The 19533-nt window shown below is 45.5% G+C and overlaps 1 protein-coding gene across 1 annotated transcript in view; it reads right to left on the reverse strand.

Annotated features, from left to right (window-relative positions):
* LOC138537374 (trypsin-like) overlaps nucleotides 1-17771 on the reverse strand; it is a 407565-nt gene extending 389794 nt beyond the window's left edge. The window contains exon 1 of the mRNA XM_069641453.1: nucleotides 17624-17771. Within this exon, the coding sequence (XP_069497554.1) occupies nucleotides 17624-17771 (148 nt within the window). The remainder of the gene's footprint in view (nucleotides 1-17623) is intronic.
* Between the last annotated feature and the right edge of the window lie 1762 nt (nucleotides 17772-19533).

A 19533-nucleotide genomic window follows, 5' to 3' on the forward strand; every position in this document is an offset into this window, starting at 1 on the left:
ATATATTAATTTCAGACTGCGCAAGCAACTCGATAACGAGGTCAGCGTCAGACTTTGATCCGAATGTCCAAGTCCAGATACTGCAGACAAGGTAGCTCTAACACCGGAGCTAGATTCCAATTTGATCACCTTCTTAGGTAAAAATGTGAAAGACCCGAGGAAAGGCATAGACCATGCCTAGAAGTCCAGTCAGGACAAAGTATTAGACGTGGCAGGTCCACTAGCCAAGATTTCAGACCTAGCGGAAAAAGCCATCAGCTCATCTGACCCCCATGACCCAGTGATTCTGTCATGTCTGTGCCATGGGCGCATACATTGGCGATCAATATGGACAAATTGTTATTCATTTATCTACAGAAAACTCCTGGATCAACGTTATTCACTATTTGGACTTTATTTCCCATTTGCAAGACTTTGATGTTTTTTTATTTTTCCCAGAAAACTACACTTACCATAATGCACTTGGCTATAACCATCCATTCCTGGCTATTCCTATTTTTCTTCATCAGAACTACAATCCCCAGAAGCCCTAGGGATTTGCTCTGCTTCCACCAGCTCCGGAACAGAGAGAGAGGTGGCCGATTGTCTGCAGGTGTGCTGAGCCAAGTGCAACCAATTAGCCTGCCTCTGTGCTGGGCTGGGCAGTATAAAGGTTGCTGCCTGCGAGAGCTCAGTCTCTTGCATTGAGAGTCCTTCCGGCACCTTTTTGCTTCGAGCTACAAACTTTGTATGCTGTTTCCTGATTTCACCTGCTCTTTGTTCCAGTGCCCTGCTGGGCGTCCTGCATTGCAGTCTGCTACACCCTGCTGCCTACAGCCCTAGCCTTTTGGGCTCCCTGCCTCAGCCCTGCTCCTCTGGGCGTCCTGCCTTGCAGTCTGCTACACCCTGCTGCCTACAGCCCTAGCCTTTTGGGTTCCCTGCCTCAGCCCTGCTCTTCCAGGCTCCTGCCTTGCAGCTGATCACGCTCTGCTGCCTTCCAGCCTCCGCCCTTGCCCTGCCGGGCTCTCCACATTGCAGCCAATCACGCTCTGCTGCCTTCCAGGCTCCGCCCTTGCCCTTCCGGGGTCCCTACATTGCAGCCGATCACGCTCTGCTGCCTTCCAGCCTCCGCCCTTGCCCTGCCGGGCTCTCTACATTGCAGCCGATCACACTCTGCTGCCTTCCAGCCTCCGCCCTTGCCCTGCCGGGCTCTCCTCATTGCAGCTGATCACGCTCTGCTGCTTTCCAGCCTCAGCCCTTGTCCTCTGGGCTCCCTGCTCTGCAGCCTGCCTCACTCCGGCTGCCTACAGCCCTTGTCCTCTGGGCTCCCTGCTCTGCAGCCTGCCTCACTCCGGCTGCCTACAGCCCTTGTCCTCTGGGCTTCCTACCTTGCAGTTTATCACGCTCCGCTGCCTACTACCTACCTTTTTCCGCTGGGTTCTCGGCCTAGCAGCCCTCTACAGTCCTCTGCAACCTTCTACGGTCAGCGGCCCTGCCCCTCAGGGCTCACTCCTTGCTGCCCGGCCCTTCTGGGTTCCTTGCCGTGCAGCTTGCTTTACTCTGCTGCCCTAAGCCCTTTCCCTCTGGGCTCCCTACCTTACAGCCCTGCTCCTGTGGGCTTGCTCATTGCTTTCCTGCTCCTCTGAGCTCTCAACCTTGTTCCTTACTGTCCTCTGCTATCCAATCCTGTTACATGACTTTCCCTTCATTTCCTTCTGCTAGTTTGCTATCAACCTCCTTTTCCTGGATTTGTCTGTAAGTATCTTCTCTTGTACTGTTTGTAGACCCTTTTGTACAGAGCTTGTCTGTTGGTTCCCATCAGTCAACCTCTGCCCCTTCCCTTGTCTCATTTCTACATTACAGACACCCATAGCTGCTGTTCCAAGCCATGAGCAAACAGCGTGGGCCTCTGTTATAGCAAACTGTGCAGAAGGCTAGAGTATTTCCTAAGGTTCGTGGAATACTCTTTTCCTATATCTGCATACACCCCAAGAGGGAATTCATTCTGTACCTTTTTCCTTGCTACTCTTGCCTACTCTTCGTTCTCTTTCCTTTCTGCTGTGTGTGTACTTATCTGTCCACTTTATTTTGGCACAACCACCCAAACCCTTTCTGGGTGTCCTGTGCCACTCTTAATAGAGTGTCATCCCTGACAGATCCTCTCTGGTTGGGTTAAATGGGCTATTTGCCTGTTAGGAAACGCCAGTTGTGCTATTTCAATGGAACGTCAGAAAGGCATTCTATATAAAATAGACGCTAAACTGAGCGAATTTGGAGATACAGAATCAGGTCCAATGGCACAAGGTCTGCTTTTCGGAGATCCTTTTATGAAGGAGATGGCAAAATTTGTCGGCACATTTACAGCATTGGACAAAGCGCAGGCTTCCATCAAAAGAGTCTTCGCATCCAAGGTTTTCTCCAGGGCCGGACGAGGTAGAGGTCCCTCTTCCGGCCATTACTTCTTTGACAAGAGACCTCAATACTCCAGAGACTAGCATAACACCTGACAAGAATGCTCTGACACATTCTTCCCTTCGAGAGGTTGTGGAAGAGGGCGTCCCTGGAGAAGAGCGGCTAGATACCCAGCCCAACAACAATCTACAGGTCAGTGTACTTATAGCAGCGTCAGCGCCACTAACACCTATAGGAGGGAGGTTAATGATATTTGCAAATGCTTGGGATACCTTATCGGGAGACGCCTGGGTCATGGACACAGCTCGGGGCCTGCGCCTAGAGTTTTTCGAGCAACCCATCCAGACATGTCGCCCTACTCCTATAGTAATGTCTCAGGCAGATCAAATCACCTTAGACAGCGAAATGCAGCCTTTATCAGAAGCAAGCGATTCGTCCCTGCTTAAGTCAGGGAGGTTTCTTCAGTCCCATGTTCCTGGTACGCAGGAAACAAAATGTACGCCCATTCATAAACCTCAAAGCTTTCAACAAATTCATCATTTACCGCCATTTCAAAATGGAAGGTATACTCATGCTCAGAGACCTCCTGAGACCGAACAATTGGCTCATGCGTCTAGACTTGAAAGACGCCTATCTCGCAGTGCCGATTCATCAGACACACATAAATTACCTAAGATTTTCTTGGAAAAATAGAGACTGGGAGTTCACAAGCCTGCCTTTCGGGCTCTCCTCAGCGCCTTGGGTTTTCACCAAGCTTGTAAGGCATGTAGTAGCTCATCTAAGAGAACAAGGTGTCTGTTTTATAATTTACCTAGACGACATAATCTTCATGGCCCAGTCGCAAGAACTAGTTCAGAAACAGACCAAACTAGCCAGAAACTTGTTACACAGTCTCGGTTTTCTTATAAACTGGGAAAAGTCAGTCTTCTTCCATCAGAACATGGAATTTCTGGGATTTGTAGTGGACACCCAGAATTCTCAACTTCGACTCCAATCAGCCAAGATCCATTCTACCAAAAGGGAGATACGCAAGATCTTGCAGAAGGACATGTTCTCTCTTCGAGAACTAGCAAGAGTGATAGGGTTACTATCCTCCTCCATTCAGGCAATATTTCCTGGCCCCCTACACTACCGAGAATTACAAAGATTGAAGGGCCAGCAGTTAAGACACAGTCTTTCTTACTCTCAACTCCTGACACTATCTCCTCAAGCGAGGACAGAACACAACTGGTGGCTCACTCACATGGAGGCCTGGGACGGCAGAGCCATTTTCGGATCTGCTCCAGATATCATCATTGAGTCAGATGCCAGCCGCTCCGGATGGGGATCGAGATGCGGCTTTATAGCCATAGGAGGAACTTGGTCTCATCAAGAGCTGGACCTACATATCAACTGCCTAGAACTTCTGGCAGGCTCATTTGCAGTACGCTCCTTTGCCAGAGGCACAGCGAGTTGCTCTATCTTACTAAAAATTGACAACATTTCTTCAGTAAGGTACATCAACCATCTGGGTGGCACCAAATCGAGGCCTCTAGCAGAATTAGCCAATGATTTCTGGCACTTCTGTCTAGAACATCAGATCTCAGTTACAGCGGAATATCTTCCCAGCTTCACAAATGTGGTAGCGGATTGGTACTCCCGTCACTCCACAGATTACAGCACCTGGAGGCTCGACAGAGGAGTCTTCCTCTGCCTCCAGGAGATTTGGGGTCCGATGTCTATAGATCTCGCCGCCTCCAGACTCAATACTCAGCTACCAATGTTTTACAGCTAGAGACCGGATCCCAGCAGCAGCGGCAACAGACGCTTTTCTGCAACAATGGGCCCAGAAGATACTCTATGCCTTTCCCCCATTCACCATGATAGCGAGGACCCTGGCGAAGGCCCGTCTGGAACATTCAGATTTAGTCCTCATAATACTGGTCTGAACCTCTCAGACCTGGTCTCTAGTTCTTCTGGAATTTTCCTCGGATTCTCCAATCCTACTAACCCGATTTCCGGATCTTCTACAAGATCCCTTGGGGCAGAGGCATCCCTTTCTTCTCAGTGGTTCTCTGACCCTAGCAGCATGGAGGATTTCAGGTCAAGATGGAGAACTCCAGGCATGTCCCACAGGGCGATCAGTCTCATCGAGGAAATCTGGGCTCCTACCACCCTTAATAGGTATTCCAACTCTTGGGTCGCCTGGAGCACCTGGTGCCGAAGAAAAGTATTACATCCAGTTTCAGCACTTGTATAGGAGATCTTAAATTTCTTAGCGTCTCTAGTAGAAAGAGGCCACAACCTTGTTGAAGGAGTAGCGGCAAGAGAATACCACCTCGTCTGCAGGTTACTAAAGGGCATCAGACTTACAGTCCCGCCCCCATCACGCTATGACAAACTTTGAGACGTTAACAAAGTATTGAATCTTTCCCTGTCATGGCCACATAATGAGGAGATATCACTTACAGCCCCAGCTGGCAAACTTACTACCCTACTCTTCTTGGTCTCCTGCAGGAGAGTCTCCGATGTCAGAGCCCTTGACCTAGCGGGTAGATTTTTTTCTCCTGACAGCATCGTATTCCACATACGCAGAAGGGCGAAATGTAACTCTAGGGTGATCTCTTACCCTGCCTTCAAGGACCAACCCAAGCTTTGCCTGGTTAAATGCCTGAAGGTTTACGAAGAAAAGACGGCCCCTCTTAGGGCCTCCCCCAACGGGCAACTACTGATAGCTCTGCGTAAACCACGCAAACCGGTTTCTGCACCAACTATAGCACGCTGGGTGCGCTGGACACTAACTCAAGCTGCAATAGATACCCAGCACTTCAGAGCTCACTCTGTGAGAGGAGCCATGGCCTCCAAAGCCTTTCAGGCAAGAGTTCGACTAGAAGACATCATGAGGATGGCAGACTGGTCAAGCGAATCAGTATTTAAACAATTCTACTTGAAACCGGTAGATCAGCCGGCATCTATTGTGGTGAGTAAGCTTTAAACAAGCATAATGGGAGCCTCCGGTCTTGACATAGAATCAAGATTTTCCATAACACCTTACTAGAAAGTCTTATTTCTGTTAAAGACACGGAGGCTAGCATTATCCCACCCAAAGAGAAAATAATGCTGTGTATCTCGCTTAATTGTGACTAAATATATTAACATAAATTGTTGAAAACTTAAAAAATAACTGTATTCTGTCAGAATAACTCAATAACATTTTCTCCCACCCCGATAAGGGAACTAGGGTTGTAATATACATGAAGTAATTTCTACTTTCGATCTCTTTTTTTCGACAGCGCCCGCTAACAAATCCGCCTGATCAGCAGTTCAACAGTTTCTACCAGCTATAAGTTACTACCTTACCATGGACAGCCAAGTTTGCAGCCTCGAAAGAGGAAGTTACATCATGTTCAGGACTGTTTATGAAGGGATCAGGATACCTATTGGAGGACTGAGTCACATGTTAATGACTCATTAGTGAACTCTGGGGAACTCTGGGAAATGGAGTCTGTTTTCTTTCAGAAACCCATGGACATATTATTGTGTTATGTTTTATTTGTTATGTTGTATGTTTAGTGCACCCTTTTTCTGTGCTTTACTCATTTGATACCTGGTGCACAAAAATACCTTGCTGCTGAGCTTTTCTTTACTGTGTTAATAAAGAAAGAGAAGCAGCTCACCTCCATGTCTTTAATAGAATTAAGACTTTCAAGTAAGTTATTGTGGAAAATCTTTATTGTGCTGCAATACGAGCATCTCCGGCCCCTGCCCCCCACAATGTACAGGTCACCTGAGTGGATAAGGTAATCTGTGCATCTTTAAAATGAACAAAAATGAAAAAGGTGCATCCTCAGTCCTGTTTGCATTTTTGTTCACTTTTGCGTCCCTTTTGCTTAAGACACTATAAACACTGAATTCTAGGACACTGGCGCATTATCCCAGAATTCCATGTTACCAAAGAGCTGTATTCGAGCTGAGTCGAACCATCAAATACTCATATCTTATGTGTGGCTTGAATTCCAGTTCAAATGTTTTGACCACTTCAAGACACAGCTCCATATGAACACCCTTTATTTAGATAGCTTGAATCTTTTTCGAGCCGGTTCTGTCACGTGCCGCCGCCTTCCGTGGACCCTGTGGTCCAGATTGCGGCTTGCAGGCCGCTATTGAATTTACCGTCACGTTTCTCCGACGTTGATGGAAGCGGTCTAGCGTTGCGGCAACAGCGGACAGGGAGGCTTATTAGCCACGCCCTCCCTGTTCACTGTGCGTTGCAACCCGCTTCGGTCAGCCTCCCTGCGGCTGCTCTCTCTCGGTTGCTACAACGCTAGTTTATCTCTTTTCCTGTGCTTTCTCTCTGGGTACTGCCTCCTCTAGGCACCGCTACAAAATACTTTCTCTTTCTCTGGGGTCTCTACCCCGCCTCTTTCCCTCGCTCTGTTCCTGTACTTCCGCGCTTGGTTTCCATACCTCTTTCCCCGTTTGCTCTCCGGAGCTTTTGGTTGGTTCCCTTTCCTGGTGTTAACACTCTGCTGGCTCCTGGCCCTGTCCACGGCATCCTTGGAGTCCGCATTCCGCTCTGCATCCTCCAGAACGGACATCAGCTACTGCTTACCTACAGTTAGGGTTTTTTGTGCCCTGTGGGCTTTTTCCCCTTCCCGTCCCTTTCGGGAGAGGGGCCACAGGCGGTGCAAGTTAACAGCATAGCACTGTGGCTTCCTTCCGGGAGAGAGACTCTTACTCAGAAAAAAAAGAGAAGAAGAAGAAGCAGGATTATCGAGCCCGCCAACTGCAGATTTCTTCAGTTCTGGACTATTTGTCAGGTGAGGAGGAGGAGGAAGAGGGAAAGTCGGAGTTGTGGGAGGTTCAGCCCCAGGGGGCTGACAGGTTTGGCCATCCCTAGTTTGGTGCTCCCTTGATTTTCTTCATTAGTATTAGCATAAGTGCTAGGAGTGATGAATTAAACCTATTTGGGAGATGGTTCCTGGTGGAAGAACTAAAGGAGGCATTACAGGTTTGAGCCCAAGTAACAAGTGATAGGGTTTCTACTAAGCTTTCTATTTCACTTTTAACTAGAGTCTGAACCTGCTCTATCTTTCCTCTATCCAGGCTGTCAGCCTGTTTAGAGCAGATGGCCACTCACAGTCTCTGGGATTTTACAGTGCTCTAGAGCATTTTTTCATCATCCTGTTGCTTCTTCGATGGCATGGCTTCATCAATATGTCAAGTTGGTCTCCTCTACCTTTTGATGCAGGGCCTCGCCTCCCTAGCACCATTGGGTCATATGATAGCGGTCAGGCATCACACTCTTCAACAATAGTTGGGACCCCAGGGTAATTTATGTTACCCTTGCTATAAAGCTTTACGAAGCCTGCCTACTCGTAGGGCTTTAATAGTGTTCCAATCAGGATCATACCATTACTGTTCCCAGTTACTGCGCTGGACGAAAATGCGGACTTTTTTTTTCCACACCCCCTTTTGCCCGCATATATATGGGAGAGTAGGGGGGGTTGAATGGGGTCCCCCCCCGCATATATATGCTGTGAAAAGGGGGTAAAAAAAAGAAAAGTCAGCATTTGCGGCTGGCGCAGTAAACTCAGCTCAGTTATCACGGATATCCTTCCATTCCCCTACCGTCTTTATATTGCTTGTCTTTGGCCCCTTGAGTGCAAATTACTTCTCTATCTCTGTGGCCACATGCTGGCCTATTTCATTGCTTTGAAACCTTCATTCTTTCTAGTGGTCACTAATCTCCTATCCTCCCTCTTTTACTCTGCTACCTCCCTCCATTGCACTTAATTCTCTTTTCCCCTGTCTTGCTCTATGCTCTGACATTTTCAAGCACTCACTTTTCTTCTCTCCTGAGGTCTCTTCTCCTCCCCTCTCTCTGCCCTTGCTGTTTCTTCTCGTCCTTTCTTTCTTGACGTCTCCCCTCTTTGTTTCTTTTTATTCACTTGTATATCTCCTGATATTTCTCGTCCTCCTCTCCTCTCTTTCTCAATTGCATAACTCTGATTTCTCACTCACCAATTCTCTCTCATGTAGCCACTCTCTGAACTTGCCATCCACATATTAATTACCACACTATTGGACTGGCCAGGCTCCCTTGTATATGCTATCTCTTTCATGATTACATGACTAAGGGGTTGTGTGGGTCGAGCTCCTCCCATGTGTTGTAAACGAGGTTTAATTTACTCTTTAGTGACCTTCAGCTCTGTGGGTCAAAAGATCAAAAGGGCTGTCCACCAGCCTACAGTCAGGCAGTTACCTTGCAAAAACAGAATAAGGGTTCCAGTGTGTATTGTTGTAGTGCTTCCCTGCATATGTACTCCCCTGACCCTTGGTATGACCCATGATCTTCACCCACCGGAGCGAGAAAGCTTTTCATTATTCTCTCTTATTCTATACACAGCTCAAACACTTACCAACTGTTGGTGCTGGATTTCTAAGGGACAGGATAATAGGTTTAAGGAGTCTAATGAGCAAGCTGGTGATCTTCAGTCAGATGTTCCCCTGCCACTTTGATGAACCGTACAACTTATGCTTGAGGGCTGTTAGGCAGAATTACAGGGAGTGCTCTTTGGGAACGCTACACACAATTAAGACTACAGGTGTAAGCACAATCTCACCTTTGGTATAAGCCTGTACTACACAGTTGTGTGGTAGCAGGACTGAGCAGCCAGCCTTATCTCAAGAGGGATGTGAGCAGTACAAGGTATTACACAAAGGACTTGCAATCACAGTGGTTCAAACAAACACTTACTCAAGGTTTCTTGGTAAAACAATATTAATTTATTTACACAGTAATTTAGAAAACATTCCACTAGCAATAAGCAGCTCAATATCACACTATAATACACTCCAGTGCCAAACAAAAACGTTTCTGAACAAGTTAGGCTCCCCAGAGGTGAAAGCAAAATGACACTTCAGTAACTTTTAATGGGAGTAAAAGACATAAGTTATAAGAATTAAACACAAATACTTTCTTAGGCAGGGCAAATAGTTTCAGTTCACTATTAGAGGCAGTTCAATTCAATAGGCCTGGCCCAAAGTCAATGGACCAGTGTCTTGGATAGGACAGCACAGTTCTGGTAGTAAACGTTTAAGTCTTTGTCAATGTTCTCAGAAGTAGTTTGCACGAAAAAAGTTATATGTTCGATTAGGAGCGAACAAGACTCTAAAGTTGGGAAAGTTTCACGAACATTCACTGCGACAGAGAGGATTTCTCAACCGCATTTACACAGTATCCTCGTAATGAAGAAAAGCTGTAGCTGAGGCAATTGTTCCTGGCAGTTCCTGCAGATCTCGCTGTTCCTGGGCCTCAGTCGTGGAGACAAGAGGGAGGACGTTGGGAGGCTCCTGTACTGCACGGGGATGGATCCAAAAGCTTGGCAAAACGTCGGTTCAGGGAGTGAGTGCCTTAAAGTCCACAAGCTGGTATCCTTCTCACTGGCTATCCGGTTTTCTACAGCACTCTGAAGAAAATTCGACTAGTATAAAGACGGTTTCCAGGTGGCTTGCGAGTTGGTTGTTCCAACCAGCGCAAGGTAAGAAGTCGTCCATGAAGGGGCTTCTCAGTCGAGGGAGTTTCAGGCGATTCGGACCTGCTGCAGGGCTTCACCGGGCAAACCAACAGACCAGAAGTTGCAGCAGTCATCTTCCTTCAGCTCGGCTTCGGTTCTTTCATTGCAGTGGTCAACTCGGCCTTGCAAATCCCAGTCACCTGCCTTGTAAAAAGTTTTCTCCCTTTCATTCCAGCCAAGCTGCCACTCACCCAGCAGGGTGGCTTTCCTTCTCGAACAGTCAGCCAGCCAATCATGCCAAAGTGCATTCAGGTCTCCTAGCAGACTAAGCACAGGGAGTTTCAGGCACCTCCCTCACTTCCTGTCCACCCCAGACACTCAGGCACCAGAGGCGGTCTTCTGCACTGAAGAGACCTGCCTTTTAAACAGTTTCTCCCTTTCATTCCAGCCAAGCTGCCATTCACCCAACGGGGTGGCTGTCCTTGCCGGACAATCAGCCAGCCAATCATGCCAAAGTGCATTCAGGTCTCCTAGGAGACTAAGCACAGTGAGTTTCAGGCACCTCCCTCACTTCCTGTTCACCCCAGACACTCAGGCACCACAGGTGGACTTAAGTACTGAAGCCCGCCAAAGGCAAATGAACAAAGGGACCAAACCTGGTTTGGCGCACAGAGACAAACACTAGAAGGACCTTTCCAAAAAGGAATGGTGAAAAAAGTCAATCGGAACCTGAGGGGGCTCAGACGCCATCTGGACAAACATGGCTCCAGTGGATTTTAGTTACCGCAGCGTTTACACGGGTTGCGGTCAGGAAAATCATGGTAATACCACAGCCACCAGCCATTCTGAGAGGAAAGGGTAGCATTTGAGTGATATATGAGTTTTCTAGGCATAGTGAATACTGGGTATTCCCTCCAGCACTCTGCTGTAAGGCAGTGTGTGCTGGGTCTAGCAATTTAAAAAGACTGCTAAGTCAAATTTAACTTTACATTCACTGGGAGACAGAAGTCAGTTCCAGAGAAGGTATTTAAACCTTGGGAAGTCTGAAAGACATTCCTATGCCACAGCACTGAGGGTGCTGTGTGACACACAAGAAAAGAAAAAATGATGCCTATGGAGTTGTTTTAAAACTCCATATCCAAAGAACACAAAAGTAAAACACACATCAAAATACATGAAAGAGTGGACAAAAAAGGCTCACACTCTTTCCAGGCAAAAAATCAAGTCCTCAAAATCCAGCAAAGTCGCTGGGGGACTCTAAGGGAAATTAGCACATTTATTAGAATTATCCCTAACAGGGGCAAGGGGAGGATTCTTGGTAGCTATGTGGATGGCACAAGATGGTGGGATTGGATTGAGGCCTTTGCTTTGTGGAATCCCCATATACCACTTCGAGGGAGGGCCAGCATTGTGGTGCAGGTGGTGGTCGCGACCCCTTTTCCCTCCTCATGGTCTACAGGGACCCATCTCCTAACATATCAAGAGGGACTTCGTCCCAGTAGGCACACTGCACATGACACCAATTGCAGAACACTCTGTAAGGAAACCAAGTCATACTTAAGCATTAACCTATTTTCTCTATGAACAATATGAACAATCTCTTATTTATTGCTCTGAACATTAACTATGCAAAGTATGAATGAAACTCATTCAGTTTCTCAAAATATGCTTTCTGCTGAATTGGTGAGCTACATACTTTTGAAAAGTAAACGTCAGACAGGTTCTCAGAAGCAGAATTTCCCAATTATGTCTTGGCCCTGGACACTATTCACCCTTCGGTGCGACATACCAACATGCCAGAATTGTTGTCTAACCTCTAAAATAAGGGGGACGCCTCGAAATTCTATCTCTTAGCATGGAGTCCATATTTCGCAACCCAGAAAGCAGGCCGCCTTCTTGGAAAGTAAATACATTGTAAACCATAAAAGGCACAATTGGAATTGATGTAAAACTTTATATGTCTTGTAAACTATTTCATTAAAAAGGTGTGCATGGTTAAACAGTCAGTATCATCATCCTGTTAGTTCCAAAGTAATTATTTGAAGCAGTTCCTCAAGGTGAAAGCAGCAATGTGCCACTGCTGTCTTAGTTGGGTATACTGCATCCTGCACTGCTATGCCATGCTAAGCGGGCATAATGTAGTCTGGTGCTGTTATTCTAACCAGGCAGATCCTTGGCAATATTGGGAATACCTGGACATTGGACACAGTACTACATAAATATGAAGTTTTGATGGCAAACTCTGACAAGGGCCTGAGTACCTTAGCTTTGGAGGAATTCCTTGGCTTTTGCTTGCACACATTACTACAGAATAGTAATGCTATATAATGTGAGTACCAGAGGTGGTCAATGAATGCCCCTCCATTTTAGGATAGCAATATCTAACAAATAGTTTGAGTACCCGGATAAATGATGCCCTATCTGACAGACGTCTAAACAACGTGTGCGCATCAGCCATACCTGTCTGCTTTGAAATGGCTTGCTCATTCTGGAGAAGAGTAGCATCCAAAAGTCATATTTGCTATTGCAGCCACACAAAACCAGCTATCTTTAGTCCCTTTTCTAGCTCAATCCCCCTGTAACAATAAATTGGGACTCACCCTTTGCTTGCGCATGCCGAATCAGCTGCTGACACCCCCGAATATAGATTCTATTTGGAACACTCCAACAACACTGCACTCATCCACGTCTCCAAATCTCTGACCACTGCTCAACAGTCTCACTTCTCCTCCATCCCTTTTCTTCCAGTCCTTTCAGCTGCCTTTTTCACTCTAGATCACCCCTTCCCCTTCAAACTCCTTCCCTAATTTGCTTCAAGGTCAGCGTATGCGACTGGGTGTCAACCTATTCCTCTGACTGCGCCCTCTCCATCTCATGGGACTCCAGCACCTAGTCCTGAAACCCCTTTCCTGTGTTTGTTCCATAAGGATCAGTCACACACTACACACCGCCTTCCTGGGCACACTGGTTTCCTCCTTTGGCTTCACTGATGATACACAGATCGTCTTCCCCTCCTTCACCCCTGCAATCTCTGAATGCATAACTAGCTGCCTAATGGCCATCTAAACTGGAAGGCTCTTCGCTGCCTTATGCTAAACTCGTTGAAGATTAACGTCATCCTTATCACGGCCACCAAATCATCTCCCATTTCCTGTTTCCTCCTCCTCAGATATAATTACTGATAGTTTAATTTTTCAGTGTATTTATTTCCAATGTTTGCATGAACACAGAGCAGAGGCGAGTCAACACACTGTGCAGTAAAACGTGTACATCTATCAACAGACACACAATGACTCAGTACAATCATGTAGGAATGGCTGCAGGAAGGAGAGCAGCCTTTTGGTAAAGCTCGTGCTTTACATTTGAACCAGCCTTCATAAACACTGAAGACAGATCGATGTATGGTGCGTATAAAGACAGCATCCACCCACATTTACATTCCTTTGGAGTGAATCTGGGAGACCTCTGCCAGATGCAGACGAACAACACAGATGTTAGGACTGAAAACCACAACTGCAATACTGGCAGTCACCAATTCGCCACTTATTAACAGCGATTGTGTCTTCGTTTGCAGGTTCAGGAACATAATGAAAAATATGCACAAAACATATCGTTCCACGAGAATAGAAGTGTGCATGCCAAGCGATATGAGGGTGTTCCCACGTGGATGAAAGGGAATGATCGAGGGCAGTAGAAATGTGTCTTTGCCTTCCCACCTCAACCACTCCCTTCCCAGCAGAAATCACGGAGGAGCTAATTTACCAGAAAACTGTAGGATCATAAGGAGACCAACAGCCTCATGCAGGAATTTCAAAAATTCCCACACGCCTAAAAGAGATCTGTAATGCTATGGTATCCTTCAAAGGATCCAGCCATTGGCCCAATTTCCTCTCCTTCCGTTTAGATAAAATGGTAAACCCCTCACTCTTCAAAATGGTGCATCTTATTATTGTTAATTACCAAATCCAAGTGGAACCCATATTGCTGAGACAGGAGGAACTACATGGGAACATCGCCCATCATAACCTTGACCTAATTATGCCATTGCCATCTGAGCTGCTACCACCACTGCTCTACCGACATGTAGCATTGACACCCCTTAAAGGAGAAACAGTTGAACGCAGGCTGCACGGAGTCCCATTATTCGCAGGAAATACGGACCTCACCCCACAGCAACTCGCTTTCAGTGAATCAGTAGCAGCCCCATTAGTGTAATTGCTCCATTAAAAACAAGGTACTAAAGCATAATGAAGACAAAACCATTTATAACCCGCAAGTCAAGGTCTTATACCTAGGCCTTCTGACTTGCCTAGGAAAGGAACAATGTCTGAAAATTCAATTAATTAAATAGTTAGTTTGTTAGGCAAAGTAACTTTAAACCAAACAATACATAGGTAGACTGGCCAACCCAGCACACAACATCTTTGTTTTGACTGTAATGGCATGTGTTCAAGACCTGTGCTCTAGCTTATCATAGGCCTTCAATCAATGCTCTGCTGACCAGGCCACATCACACAATACACAGAAATCTACTATCTTAAACGAGATCCGAAAACACATTAATCTACTGATCTCAAAATCTTCTTCTGGGGTGCGGACGTCAGGAAAGAGGATGCAGTCACAGCTCAGCACCTTTTTTGTGAGGCGGCCCACTGGAAGTAGGTAAGATTTATTCACTCCATATGTAGGGCTGGAGCATCGCTGGTATAAATCTCGATCTGTGTGTCACGGTGTGTCCTTCTCTTCCTACCATACGCTAGATGATGAGGCACTTCTTTCTTCTAAACGTCTTTATTACTCTGATCTCTTGCACTCTCATTCCTCCCACCCTAGCCGTCTTTTCCAATCCCTCACTCACCTAAGGTCTCTCCCTTGCCTGATCACTCCCTTCTCTCCACACTTACTGCATCTGACTTTGCAAATGTCTTCACTTCTAAAAATGAATTCTCTCTGTTATGCCATTCCCGTAGCTCCCCAGTATTCATCCTGTTCTGTTTCTCCTTCCCCACTGCTGCGGTTCATTCCTCTTTTTCACCTGTCTCTAATTTTGACACTTCCTTATTCCTCTCTCTGGCACATCCCACTGCTTCTCCTAAAAATCCTGTTCCATCTGCTCTCAATTCTAAAATCTATCCTTCTCTCAATTCTTTCATTACTATTCTTCTTAACATTTCTCTCACTACTTCTACTTTTCCTCTTCTATTTAAACATGCTATCATTCATCCTGTTCTGAAAAAACCTTCTTTGGATCCTGCTATTCCTTCAATTTTCCGTCCTATTTCCCTTCTTCTCTATCTTTCTAAATTACTGCAACGTCTCATCTACAATGAGGTTTCTTCCTTTGTTACTCATAATTATATTCTACTTGGCTTTCAATCTGGTTTTCGAGCTCTGCATTCTACGAAAAATGCTCTTTTATCTGTTTGTGACTCTCTCCTTTCTGCCCGCTATGCAAAGCACTCTTCTATTCTTATACTTTTGGACTTAGCCACTGCTTTCGACACAGTGGATCACACATTACTTCTTCTTTCTCTCTCCTCCTTTGGCTTTTCTGGCTCTGTAATTTCATTGGTTAAATCTTATCTTGCTAATCGTACATATACTCAGTATCCTGGGCTGGTGTTCATTCGGATTCCTTTCCTCTTCTACACAGTGTCCCAAAGGGTCTGTCCTTGGTCCAGTTATCTTGTGTTTGTATACTTCTCCTTTAGCTTAGATTATCCCTTCTTTTGGGTTGTCGCATCACTTTTATGCCGATGACAACCACATTGTTCTAATCTTTTCTTCTTTCACGTCTGATATAAATTCAAATCTTTCTGCTTGTCTTTCCGTGATCAGAACTCGGATGTCGGATCATGTTGTCATCCTTAATCCATCTAAGACTGAACTTCTCTTTTTTCCCCGCCAATCCTATCCCCTGTCCTGTTTTCCCTCCATTTGTTCTTTTTTCCTTTGCATCTTCCCTTTTCTCTGACTTCCCCCAACCTTGGTCTTCATCGTGATACTAATCTTTCCTTTGCTCATCATTTCTCAATTACATCTCGTTCCTGTCGCTTTCGTTTTAACATCTGCAAAGTTAGACCTCTCCTTACCTTCAGTGCTACAAAACTTCTAATTTCTTCCTTAGTTTTCTCTCGATTATTCTACTGTTCTGTTCTTCTTTTTGGTCTTCCCGCCTCCCGTCTAGTTCCCCTTAAATCTATTTTCAATTCCTCTATTCGTCTCTTGTATTCCTTACCTATTTGTGACTCTATTTCCCCTTCCTTGGCCTCTCTGCGATAGCTACCTTTTCACTCTCCGCTTAAATTCAATTTTCTCTCCATCATATTTAAATCTCTTTATGGACTTGTTACTATCTACCTTGCCTCTCTTGTTTTCTTCTATCTCTACTCCCATACGCTTCGTTCCCAATCCAACTTTCTTTTAACTGTTCCTTATCCCCCTTGTGCTTCCTCTCGTTTCCGTTCTTTTTCTCTTCCTGCTCCTCTTTACTGGCATGCTCTCCCTCTCTCCCTCCGGTCTATTCATTCGTACTCCACCTTCCGTTCGGCACTTAAGACCTTCTTACTTCTGCCTTAGTTGTACTGTGAGTTCTAGTGTAATCTATATTATTTGATTTCATCCACCTGCTCATTTTTATTATACTATAAAATTAGTTTTGTACAGCACCTTAGCGTAAGGCGCTATATAAATAACAAATAAATACAAATACAAAAGGTAAGGACAGCCGTCACAATCCGTCGCCGCACCCCCTCCCATTGTCCCCCCGGAAGTTTGTTACAGCAACCAAGGGGCATCGCCTTGGCCCACCCTTGTAGGACCATGGCGGCGCCTCCAGTTGGTGGACTCCCAAATGGGCGAGCAGAAGCCAGGCATTACACAGGACTTGCCACAAAATAATACTGGCTCTTGGCTGTGCAAAGTAGCAATTCGTTTGTCATACATGATGCACTGCCTTGATTTATAAGATGGGAAGATGCTCTGGAACTTAGCTAGAAATGAGCATACATTTCCTTCTGAACATGCTTGCACTTTGCTCATTTGTGATGATCAAAAGTGCACAAAAACAAGTTTTAAGTGTGGTTCTACGTAGGGGACCACCATATGTAAGCGTAGGCATAATAATAATAATTTTGCATGTATATAGCGCTACGAACCCTAAGGCATCTGGGTGCTGCTTATTAATACCCACGTTGTGTGGGGCTCATTTATCGACCTCAGAAGGATGAAAGGCTGAGTTTGGCCCTGCCGGTATTCCAACCTGTGTTGGAAGACTCTGCACAAAAGTCAAAGCGAGGGCTCTACTCGCTCTGCTATCGGACCAGCATAATTTTAAGGGCTATGTTCTTCAAAATGTACAGCAACATTCTCAATCACGGGGTCGGTACAAGTTTTGTACTTATTAGACGCGCATTTAAATTCTATAGAGCTGATTCACAGCTCATTTTCAATGGGATTTAGCCGTTGAAAAACGCTGGGTGAATCACGCGCTTTGAAGTCACAAATGAGTGGAGTACTGCGTGCATTCCCCGCACAGAGAAGAAGCGATACACGAGAGTCACGAACTAATCATCATAGACAAAATTAAGAAATCAAGGATGCAAATAGATCCATAGATTGCGCTGCCAGTTTCATCCGTTGATTGGACAAACATATTTCGCACAACTGGGGTTCCTCTTCCTCAATTAAAACCTCACTCTTCCACATCCCCTCACACCCCAATCTCTTCCTACCTCCAAACAACAGGAGCAGGATTGGTAGGGCCGGTAGCTTCATAGCTGTGAAGGTTTCTAGTGGCCCTGCAGGCGTGCTTACTTTCACAAGATTAGATGGAAGGTCAATGATTAACGGCTGCTTAAACTCATAGGTCACGTTGCACATCTTGTTCAGCTGTGCATTCTCTAACGATTTATCAAACGGAGCGGAAGCATTTTGTTTACTTTCCTCAGCCGGTATTAGTCAGGTTGGAGGCGTTCCATTACTTTTAATGTGAGGAGGAAGTTACGTGATAATTCCACAGGGCTGAAGGTCGTGGTCCCTCCTGGATTCAATGCCAAGAATCTCTGACACTATTACACCTAAACCCACCATCTAGGTCGGCAGGATGAAGAAACTAATCTGAAGCATTGATCCGAATATATGTATTTATGCATGTTTGTATTTATTTATCGTAGCTCTAAGCACACATTCCGCATTTTAAGTAACATATTGTATGTTAATGCAAAATTAACTACTGTCTACATCAGTGATTCGATGATGGGTAATTAATTATGCTTACGATATATTTCCAAATGTTTGCATTGACTGACATTTGGAAGTGTATTTCAATTTTTATGAAATGTACCATCTTTTGAGAGATAATTTAACGACATCTAAACAAAAATCATCACAGGGCATCTCTTCCAGTCATGCGTCATTCTCCATAGTATTTGGGCGGGAAGCATCTCTACGCCACCTCATCTAGCTCAGATGCTTCTGGCTCTATTTTTAAACTTGGCTGTCCCAAGCCATCAGTTGGAACCTCGTGTGGGCTTTTCGTAAGGTACTGATTGATTTACTGGATTTTCTACTGCAATGTAATTGTTTTATATGTTTATTTTTCCACATGTCATGATGCACGATGGAAACTTTGTGTTATATCTATGTGGTCCCATCGTGGTGGTGTGAGCAGAAGAAATTCAAGATCCATCAGCTGAACTGATGTTAAGGCCCTCCATGACATTGGTTCCCCCGAGCCACTGTCATTTCCTGCCCCTTTAAAATCACCAGCACTCTGATTACTGTGTTGCAGAGGCGTTGCTGAGGTGTGGGGAGGGGGCTGAGGGGGATAGACCCCTTGATCTTTTCATTGTAGCCCCGGATAGAATCTCAGCGGCTACAACCAAAAGGCTGTCTAGCCCCAAGTCCCGACAGCCTCAACATTAGCATAGCCCCAGATCTTTTCAAGACCTAGCAATACCCCTGATGTGTTGTGCTAGCCAACGGTAGCTGCATGGCTGACACGGTACTCTCCACACTCCTCGCAGAGAGAGAGGGTATGGTGAATTAGAGGCACTGACCTATTTGTCATGTGATGCTCTGCTGTAATGTGGTAAGCATATTCTGTCTGTGTGTTCCTCTCTGTCTCTCTCAAACACAGACACAACACCACACACATGTGTTCCGGCAAGCACTTGTGCGTGCCTATATGTGACTGAGTGCATACATGCTTGTATTGTGTGCACGGGGAGGTGTATGCGTGTCTGTGTGTGTGTTTCTGCTTGCTTGGAGTTATGAGTTATTTGTTTTCATTGGTCGGTGTGCCAGTGTTCGATTTAAGAAAGTGTACAACGGATTGAGAATGTTTTTCATAAGTTTGATTATGTGCATACATGAATGTTTTTTGCATTGGTGATTGAATTGATGTGTAACATAATGCCCATGCAGTCAGAGGTGGCATTTTAACTGTCTACAACTCTGATACGCATTCTGATAATTGTATACCTTAGACCAATTAGACTCACAATTATAGATCCACATCTATGTGCTATCACACCATTGTGAGCTCTCTGAGCAGGGCGTAATTATTACAAGGCTGATGTTGTTTAGTGTCCAGGCTGACTGTCTCCATAGATGCAATGTAGAACAATAGTCAGGATGCTAC

The sequence above is a fragment of the Ambystoma mexicanum genome, chromosome 1p (genome assembly GCF_040938575.1).
Source record: "Ambystoma mexicanum isolate Mex_15411 chromosome 1p, UKY_AmexF1_1, whole genome shotgun sequence".
NCBI lineage: Eukaryota > Metazoa > Chordata > Amphibia > Caudata > Ambystomatidae > Ambystoma > Ambystoma mexicanum.